Source organism: Falco cherrug, chromosome 8 (genome assembly GCF_023634085.1).
Source record: "Falco cherrug isolate bFalChe1 chromosome 8, bFalChe1.pri, whole genome shotgun sequence".
NCBI classification, from domain to species: Eukaryota; Metazoa; Chordata; class Aves; order Falconiformes; family Falconidae; genus Falco; species Falco cherrug.
Window position 1 is genome coordinate 20,698,452 of NC_073704.1, and position 9,717 is coordinate 20,708,168.

Consider the following 9,717-nt stretch of genomic DNA (forward strand, 5'->3'; position numbering starts at 1 on the left):
TAAACATTTTTTTAGGCTAGCCTAAGTCCTTCTGATAAGCGGAGGCAGTATTTAACCAGTATAAAAACTTCCCAGATCTTTGCTGTTCAAATGCACTTAACTAGAAACAGTTCCACAACAAAGAAAACTTTCCTTTCATGATTTATAAAAACATGACATCAGAAATATGAAAAAAATATCACAAAAGAGGCTACAAAAAAGTAATTTTTGCTCAATTTAGGTAGAACAGATTCCCTTAGGTGAACAAAATCTAATTTAAATTACTTCTGTCTTTCAGTATTTGCAAATTAAATTATACCCAACTGTCCAATTCAGGGAAAATTTGGTTTAGTTTAATCAGTCCTGTCTGAACTATGACAGTTTTGCTTTTTCAATTTCTAGAAAAGTATATCCACTAGGGGAAGCTGAACAAGGTTTGATGCCTAAAGGGAAGGTATGAAGGCTTAACAAATTTAAATGGCTTGGTTCTTTTAACTGGATGACAGCCGTTGGGTTTCTAGGTGTGTCTGGGGCTGGAGCTGGTGGCAGGGCATGGACACCCGACCAAACAATATCCAGAACAAAAAGGCTGCAGACGCAGAACTGCTGAAGCAAATAATGAACAGCTGTATGAAGCTGCATGCTAAATTTAAATTCATTTGAGATTCAAACCCAAAAGATCATTTTTTGTATGGTACCATATATCAAGAAATTTGATTCCCTTCCACACACTTCCACACATGTGAAAGAGTGAAGGTTTTGACAGCTGTTAGAAATAAAACAAATAGGAGACTCTGAAAGCCAAATGTTGCATCTCTTCCCAGAGTTCAGCTGATGCTCAGATTCCAAGAGTCTGGTCAAACTGAAATTTCCTTATAGATATGAACCTTCACCACTGAAAAAAAAAAAAGTTATATGGCACTTCTGCCCTGCAAAATTCAGGATTAACTATGAAGAAGAGGCCTTTACATTTTCCAATGTTTTTCAAGACTATTGGGACAGAATGAAAAAGTACAGCGTAAGATCAGAATCAGTAACATAAGAAATGGGATTGAAACTTTGTTACACCAGCTGTAAAGCACTGCAATACCAGGCTTCAGCTGACAGTGGTGTTCAGTTTGATGTTTACATTAAAACTAATCTGGGATCACTCCATCCCCTATTACCACATGAAGTATTCAACAGCCTTAGAAAAAATATTATGGTACAAGTCTTTCATCAAGATCATTGTGAGGTATTTCCTTCCGTTCACACATTTGATTTTCACAACGGGAGCTAAAAAGAAACACAGAACGCTACAGCCCAGCGGGCTCACAGTGGTACCCAACAGGAGACTGCAAAGCACCGGGGAAGGAACGGGAGGTAAATAACACCGCGTCAGAAAGTTTGTTTTGTGCAAAACTTCCAGCAAAGTGCAACATCTCGTACAACTGCTCTTACGCATCAGTAAGTCAGTAAGACACACAGGAGCGAAGGTTACGGGGTAGGAAAGGGGCCCTCGGGCGGCCCTGGGAGCACGGGGGGTGCCGGCCCGGCAGCCTCCCGCACACTGCCCCCCCGGCACCGGCACCACTCCGCAGCTGCGCGGGCTGCTAGAAAACGCCGCGCACGCGTATGCCGGGCCACTGCTCCTGTCACACTCTGCACGGTAACAGCAGAAACTGTCGCAGCAAAACTCGAGCAGGTCACTCGCCCGTCGCGGGGCGGCCCGGCCCTGCCCCGGCCCGGCCCCACAGGCAGCAGCGGCGCCGGGCGGGAAGGGCGGCCGGAGGGCAAAGCGCCGCGCCGGGCCCGCGCCTCCCCCTCCCCCCCGCCCCTCCCCGCGGCGGCGGCGGCGCGCACTCACCTCCGCGCCGCAGCACGTTGACGGCGGCTCTGGGCGCCGCCATCTTGCCCGTGTGAGGCGGGGTCACGTGGCGTGCGCCGGGCCGGGAGCGGGGGGCAGCCCTGGCCGCCTGGCGCCGGGCGGCTGCTGGGGGCAGCGGGGCGGCCGGGGCCGCCTGAGAGGGAGGCGGGTCCCGGCAGGTGAGCGCCGCCCGCTCCTTCCCTCAGGGGGGGCGTCGTCCGAGTGCTGCCCCCGCGGTCCTGGCGGGGCGCAGCTCGTCCCCCGGCGGGCTCGGGCCCGGCTGCCCCTGGGCTGTGGCGATGGGGCGGGAGCGCCCCCTTCCCGCCTTCCCGCCCTCCAGCCCTCCCGCGGCGGGGGGCCGTGGGGCAGGGCGCGCTGTGCCGTGGGGCTCGCCCGGCGGCGCCGGCAGGTGACAGCGCTCGCGTCCTGCCCTACTGTGGGACGCGGGGCGGCCTTCAGGCGGTTCCCCTGCCGTAGTGCTGAGGTGCCCTGCTGTGCAGTCCGGTCCCGCTCCGCTTTGTGACACACCCGGCCGGCTGGGACACTGCTCCGCACCAGCCAGAGGCATGGCAGCGCCACTGCGCTTCCCAGAGTGCGGCTCAGGCTCGCAACAGTCGCAACCATATTGGAGCTACCTCATGATTTACACACACACACCCCCCAACCTTTTTTTTTTTTTTAATTATTTTTTTTGTACTTTTGTAGATAAAAACATGAACTACTATTTATGAACTAAGTTCTTATTTGTTGTAAAGGCCTATGCAGAATCTGAAGGCTAAAGCTTGAACCCTAAACTCAAGTATTTTTCTAGCTCAACTCATCATTTCATCTGCATAGCCAACCATTGTGTGTTTAGAAAAGATCTAAAAGCACAAACTTTTCAGCAGAGCAGCATCCTTTCAACCTTCTTTTTGGGACTGGTATCACATACCTTAAAGAAATACCCAAAGACCATCTCAATGCAGTGTTGGTGTGGTAGGTTTCATTTTCAGTCAAGTAAAAATCAAACTATACTTCTAAAGTCCATTCATCATTTTTATTTTCCACTGGTTTGTTTCCTGGCCTGCATTTAGCTTGCCTATATGAACAATTAAACACATTTTGAAATTAAGTTTTTATGGCTAATAGTTGTGTGAGAAACATTACAGGACAGAAATCTGACACTTAGCAGGCAAATACTAAACCCAAAGGAATCAAATCACCAAACGAATGAATGAATAGAAGCATTGGGGTAGTGGTTGCAAAAGCAGAGGGAAAACCCCAAAATGTAGAAGTAATATAAGTATCCTTTCTCATATTCTCACACAGAGGTAATGATCTTTGTATCCTTACACACATGCACATGTACACATACAGTGGTAACCTGTGGGATAAGCAAATTCTTGAGTGAGAACTGAGGCTGTGTTGCTCTCCAGATTTATTTATCTCTGGTGCAGCTGCTGCTAGTAGTTTTTAACTTAACATGTACAAATTTTGTAATTTAATTAACACGAATAGAGAGACACAAAGCCCGAGGCAGATGGGAATGTTGATGTTATTTACCCCCTGTACTCTGGAAAAAGCCTGGAAACTATATGAACGTAAAGGTTACACTGTAAGTATTTCTGTCTTTAAGGCACAAATTCCAAGTGTTCTCTGACCAAAAAAATGTGCCGCAATCCTTTCAGTGGTCCTATACAGACATTGCTAGCAAAAGTGCATTATGTAGTCAGCTGCCACAGCACGACAGGCAGCCTACCATACAGCTTATATCCAGACCACATAGTAGTTTAAAGATCAATACAATACCTTGCACTGCCTCCAAAAAATAAAACAATCCACTTTATAGCCACCTTCTGCACCAGCTGACATGTTTCATTGTTATTCAGTGAGGGGAGAATGAGAGGATTTTAACAGAAGGAAAATAAAGCTAGAAGTAAATGAAGAAACAGCATTGCTAAGCTGCCCAGTTAGACCTCGTAAGCATCATTACCCGCTGCTCACCGGTGAAAGGTATGCACACATTTCATTTGCAAGGCAGAAATCTTGTCCTAACTCTACAACATAGTATGGTCTGTCAGGAGTTTTGAATCTCATCAGGCATCACTCAATCTTATTTTCTATCTTGGCAAGGCTTTAGGAATGCGGACACCCAACCGCTGGTTTTATGACAACGATGTACAGTGTAAAACAATCACACATTATGCTGCTTGGCGTAAGTAACAACAAGTATGCTGGAGTGGGCATGCTTCTGTGTGCCTAAAGAGAACAGCACACTTAACATGGAGGTAGCCATGCATGCATGATGAGTAATTCACCATCTTTTCCTGAACTGTCACTAAAGGAAAGAAACCAAGTGCTCCAAGGTAGACTAGTCCCACCTTTCTTATGTGAGTAAGTATTTCCTACTCAGTGGAATGAGGCTGCTGTTAGAGAAAATGTAGTGAATACTTGGCTTTTGCCTACAGCCATAAGGCCAAAATGCCATATTGTAACAGCCTGAAAACTGGCTGATGGCATAATAAAATGCAGGAACTGGAGACAGTACTAGTTATGTTGCTGTTGCCTTTGTAATTACCTTGTCTTTAAGTGTCAGGTTATTTCACAGATACTTGTAGGTATGTGCTAGCGGTTAGACTGGACCAACTCTTTCTGCATATCAGAAACCAAGAGGGGATTGATCAAATTACGACCTATTGGATTCCAAGAGAACTGTGTAATTTTCAGTCTCTGGATAAATCTTAAGCCTAAACAACAGTCATCATTCAGTAGTCTCTAATTAATGCTTAGATGCAGGTTTCCTCTCACTAAGAAATGTAAATAACAGATACAGGTTTGTTAGGAGCTTTATACCAGTAAACTGGGGATGAATATCTCAGAAAAGGAGAGATACACCATATCCTAACACAGCAAACCTGAAAAATCATACTCTGCTGTGTTCAAGTTCTTTCACCAAAGAAAATACATCACTTTTCCCTCATGTATGTAATTGTCTTTTGTTTACATTTGGCAAATCCTCTGAAATGTTTAAGATGGACACTGATGTCTCAAGCTGTCCTGAGCTTCAAGGTTGAGAGGCAGCTTTGGAGAAATCACTTTTCAGCTCAGGCTCTTTTGAACACATCTGGTGGGTTATGTTCTTCCAGAAGAGTCTGTCACATCCCATCTCATTTAGATTGGCTCTGTGCTGTCAGTCAGCATGTTCTAAATGTAAAATACCAACTTTATTTCCTCCCAAGATTGGGCAGGCTGATATTAAAATAAGCAAAAGATCTACTAAGGAAGACATAAAGGTAGGTTTTTAAATGCAAGTTTGAAAGCACTCTGTAGCAGTCTGTAAAAGAACAGTTAAGCTTTATGTATACATGAAATCTTATATAAAGCAATATAGAAATATCCTTCCAGTTCAAGTATAGCAGCTGGATACTGGGGTTAGGCTTAAACTTCTTAGACTTTCCTACCTAAGATTGTCTTAAAAGATGATTTAGTTCCACAGCAGTTTTTGCTGATGAGGCTGGTACTGTTTGGGTCCTGCGCTAATCACAGATGGGTGTCCTTTTTTCAGCACCGAACAGTGTCTTTTGATCCATAGTGAGACAGTCTGGAGTCCTGAACTTGCAAAAAACCGTAAGCCTCCTACATCAGTGATACAAAACATACAGAATCAGACAGAAGTACACCAAACTGCTACGTCACAGCTCTAGGGAAAGCAAAACGACATCTTCATGGTCCCTATCATATTAAATTCATTCTAGGCCAAGATTTTATCTTTTCCGTGAAACTATGAAAGTTTAAAAAACACAGACACCCCATACAGCTCTGAGGAAGGCTTAACTGGAAAACAGACAAGTGTCTAAAAATAGCAGCTGTTGAACATGGAACACTTCCCTTACTGCCATACCATTTAGAAACAAAAAAGGGGATGTCAAACTCTTCCTATTGATCTAGATTTCTTTTTTAAGTTTTACCTCTTCAGCTCAAACTGTGCAACAACTGTAAATGAAGCACATACCTCCTATATGAGGCATGTTTACAGCATTACGTGTCCTTTATTTACTAAAGAAAGAAGATAGTGCTACTCTTTAGGGGAAAAAAACAGCGCACAGTACTGCTCCTGCTATATAGAATTTTTGCAACGGCTAAGAGGGAATTCTGAAATGCTCTTCCCAAGGCTTTGTCTTCATCATGTCACTACCTGAGATTCCTTCAATTTGGGTGGGAGCCTTGTATCTGAAATGAGCTTTGAAGAGCAGAACGAGGACATTTCCCCCTCTTTTCTCTTTGTTTTCCTATTCTGGAGAATTAAAAATATTTTGAACATGGAAATCTGGACATTGTTAAGATTAATGATCATTTTTACACTAGCTTGTACTGTTATAGGTCTAAAAGGAATCTCAGATACAGAGTCTGTAGTCTCGTTTCTTGCAATGCCTGTTACTGAAGGCTTTAGCGTAAGGAACAAAGAACCTAGTAAGCATGTATTTGAATGAGTAGGTTTGAACAGCAATTGGTATTTGTATTATTTTCTTTTTACATTGTAAAAAAGACTTGAGTGATAGGGAGGCAAGCTCATTCCTACAATTTTCGCTCCACAGTTATAAGCCACTATGATGGCAGATAGCATGCTCTGCCTGAGCAAAGCTTGCATCTATTTTATTGCTTTGTGTAATAGCCTTCCTTTTTTACTGGTTGCACTACATTTTTAACCTCACAATTCCAAACACTGTCACGGATGTGGTAGTAGCCTTTTGTAAATGAAACATTATCATAGATAGATAAAACTCAGGGTTCAATTGGAATCTTTCTGATCATTGGAGAAAGAGCTAGCATTGTAAAATGGCTGGAAATAACTGAGAGCATGGGGGAAAAATGTTCCCCATGACTTTTTTGGAGAAAACTGAAATGTCTGCAACAGATACTTGCTTATGAGATATAGATTTTAATATTTTACCATGCTGTCTTTCTGTCAACTTCAAGTCCAAATTATTCTAGCAAGCAATGTTTCACAAAGCAGTAGCATTAGAGAATAATATTTTTCAGTTTGAAAGCTGAGAGTCCAAGCTTTTAGGTGATAGGCTTACGAATATAACAGGTATTTCTAGCTCTAACAGTTTGATACTGATGAAATCAGGTCAGAACTGACACTGGGAGAAAAGGTAAAACAGCAAAATATGCAACGTAAGATTTTCAAGCCTTCTAGTGTCTGACAGTCATACAATATGATAAAGGAAAAGCATAAAGAGCAACAAAGTCTCAGTGAGAGACAAAAAGGAATTGAAAAAACCATCTATATAAGCAGACGTAAATCCTTCGTATAGACATTATGGGCTGCTTACCCTCCTGCTGACATTGCAGAGAGAGACAAAAGGTCAGTCCTGAATTGCCTAAACTGCCACATAGCAGCTTTGTGTGTTTGTTCATAGAAGGCACGGACATTTACTGCCCAAGATACTGCTTCAGCTACACAGACCTTTATTCCCCCTACTACAGCAGCTAGTGTCCTTCAAATCCTGTAGCTTCAGGTAGCTCACTTTCTCAATTCTGAAACTAAAGATATTTTGTTGTATTTCTTCAGGTTATTAGTTGTTGAGCTAGATAACTTTTATGTTTCAAAATACATGAAAGGGAACAGCTTGACCCAGGCTTCTAAACATAAATATTTTTCAGTTTGATTTACCTCTTAGGACAAATTTTTGCATTAGCACCACTGACAATAGGTTTGTATGGAAAGAAAATATGCCTCTACCAGTTGAACTAAATTCACAATTTTATATACTCCACTGAATTTTCTTGAAGTAGATTCACTGTTGCTGTGATTGGATTTGTAAGTGATGGAAGGGCAAACCAACTGCATCTACAATGAAAACTTTAAATACACTTACAGATCTTACATACATTATGAAAAGAATATTCAAATGCACAAAACTATTTTAAATGCTGTACCAGTATGTCATGCAAAGTTTCACTTTATGTTTGAGTGAAGTGACTAAAGAACCTGGATTTAATCAAAATGCAGAATGAAGTCATACAGCAAATTAAATCACATAAACCTATTATTAGTGTTTGCTCTACATTCCTGTTAGTATGCAATAACTCAAAAAAAGAACAATAGTGGCTTAAGATAAAGCCAGGATAACGAAGTATGTTTGGACAAAAATAATTTTTGTCCAGGATTACACGTCATATTGTGCCCAGAATAGGAGAGGGCTCTCACAGCATTCAGCTTCAGCTACCCAATTCCTACACTAACAACTAGAGTTGAAAAGTTGCTACTAAGCCTGTGTTCATTTGTCAGCTCACCAATCCACAAAATTGGATCCCTCCAGTATCTAATTGCAATTCTACATAGATGGCTGCAATTAGTTCACAGGTCCTCCCCTCAGCATGCAAATCTGACAACACTAGAGGTAGCTATGCTATTTTCTATACTACACTGGTAAGTAATTGTTTAAATATAGTAGGAGGTCCCTACCTTAATTAATACAGAAACATAAACGGGAGTTACACAAAACTTACTAACAGTATTCAACTTTATCTCATAAATCTGACTCACTGCACAGCTGGAGCTGCTGCTGTATGTACTCCAGAGCCAAGGATCCTGCAGCTCACTTGTAGGTGAAATTTGTTATCCTGTTGAAAACCGTGGAACAAAACATCCAGACTGGCAAGTCAGAAAGCTAGGAGTTTGTCCAGCAGCATCCACTGAAAGCTGAGTGTTTAGTCAACTTTACCATCAATGCTTAGTCTCTGAAATGTTAGTTCAAACAGACTCACCCCAGAAGCCTACCGAACTGAACTGGTACATACTCCCCAAGCAGTAGCATCAGCAGGATGATCATTGTTTTCTAGCTGTTGTGCAAGAGATTATTGCCTCTTTCTCTCTGCCAAGGAAAAGGACAATCCAGACATTTCTTAGACAAAGTCAGCAGCACTAGCTGAATTTGCTGATGAAGGTTGTTTCAGATAACTGTCTTAATTAACTGTAATGGATTAGGGAGTACTCACATGGTGTCTTCCCTGGCAGCAATGCTGCAGAAGCTGTAATCAGCTGCAGGATGGAAGGATTCAGTTTCTAGATCTCCAAGAGGCTGTTTATTCCTATCTTTGGTGCCAAAAATTAGTAACAAAATAGTTCCTGTAAACCAGGTCATAAGTTTTGCTGTCCACATGCACATTCCAACAGTTAAGAATGTTCCCAGGCCATACTGGAATGCTCAGCCAAAGACTGCACCTTCACCACTAAGGGAACTGGAAGCACTAGCTCACCTCTTCCAACACTGTCAAAATAAAAATGAAAAAAAACGCAACATCTTCTGATAGGTTATGAAGAGATTAATCTGCTCTTACCGCTATGCATGAGAAGTTTCGCTATTTGTCTAAGCAAAGCAATTTTCTCCTTTTGGCTTAGTAGTTTCTTTCACATCTGTCTTGCACCATCAATTGAATACAGCAACTCCACTACCTCTAGCATAAAGCCTACGTTTCATGGCATTTCTCAGTCCTTTTTGGACATCCAGATAACCTGGGGCTGATAGCAGACAAACCTCCTTTCCCTTCTCACATTCAGGTACCAGAATGATGAAAGGAACAGATGTGCCAGATTCTTCTGCCTTTTTATCCCCTGCCCACAATAAAAACAACTTACAAAGAGGGAAACAATGTTCAGTCTCTCTAAGTGGGCAAACAGCCCATTAGTGTTTTTTCTCTTTGGTCCTACAGTTTCTTAAAAGGCTTAAGCTTCTTTGTGGCTGGTTTCAGCCTCAGTAATGCAAAAGCTCAGGCAATGTTAGCATAGACTTCCCCAGAAGCACAAGAAACATCCTGGATCGTTATACAGAAAACACAGGTTTTTTTAACACAGTTCTTCAGTTCAGCTTTCCCTCTTCTGGCTTATCACAAACACCTGAACACAT

The 9,717-nt window shown here is 42.5% G+C and overlaps 1 protein-coding gene and 1 long non-coding RNA gene across 8 annotated transcripts in view; both read right to left on the reverse strand.

Moving 5' to 3' along the window:
* The window catches only part of METAP1D (methionyl aminopeptidase type 1D, mitochondrial), a 56,488-nt gene extending 47,423 nt beyond the window's left edge, over nucleotides 1-9,065 (reverse strand). For 2 of the 7 annotated variants that reach the window (XM_055718271.1, XM_055718269.1), the window contains exon 1: nucleotides 1,826-2,028. Coding sequence is in view for 2 of the 7 variants with exons in the window: in XM_055718267.1 (XP_055574242.1) it covers nucleotides 1,826-1,868 (43 nt within the window). In the remaining 5 variants the exon portion in view is untranslated. Of the gene's footprint in view, nucleotides 1-1,825; nucleotides 2,029-8,578; nucleotides 8,686-8,809 lie in introns of those variants that run through there. The other 5 variants (XM_055718268.1, XM_055718267.1, XM_055718266.1 and 2 more) reach the window with 5 other exon arrangements.
* Nucleotides 2,848-8,571, reverse strand: LOC129736622 (uncharacterized). Its single transcript, XR_008733519.1, has 2 exons — nucleotides 5,266-8,571; nucleotides 2,848-5,008 (listed from the first exon to the last, which is right to left on the reverse strand). It is a non-coding gene; the product is annotated as an uncharacterized LOC129736622 (long non-coding RNA).
* Nucleotides 9,066-9,717: the final 652 nt, after the last annotated feature.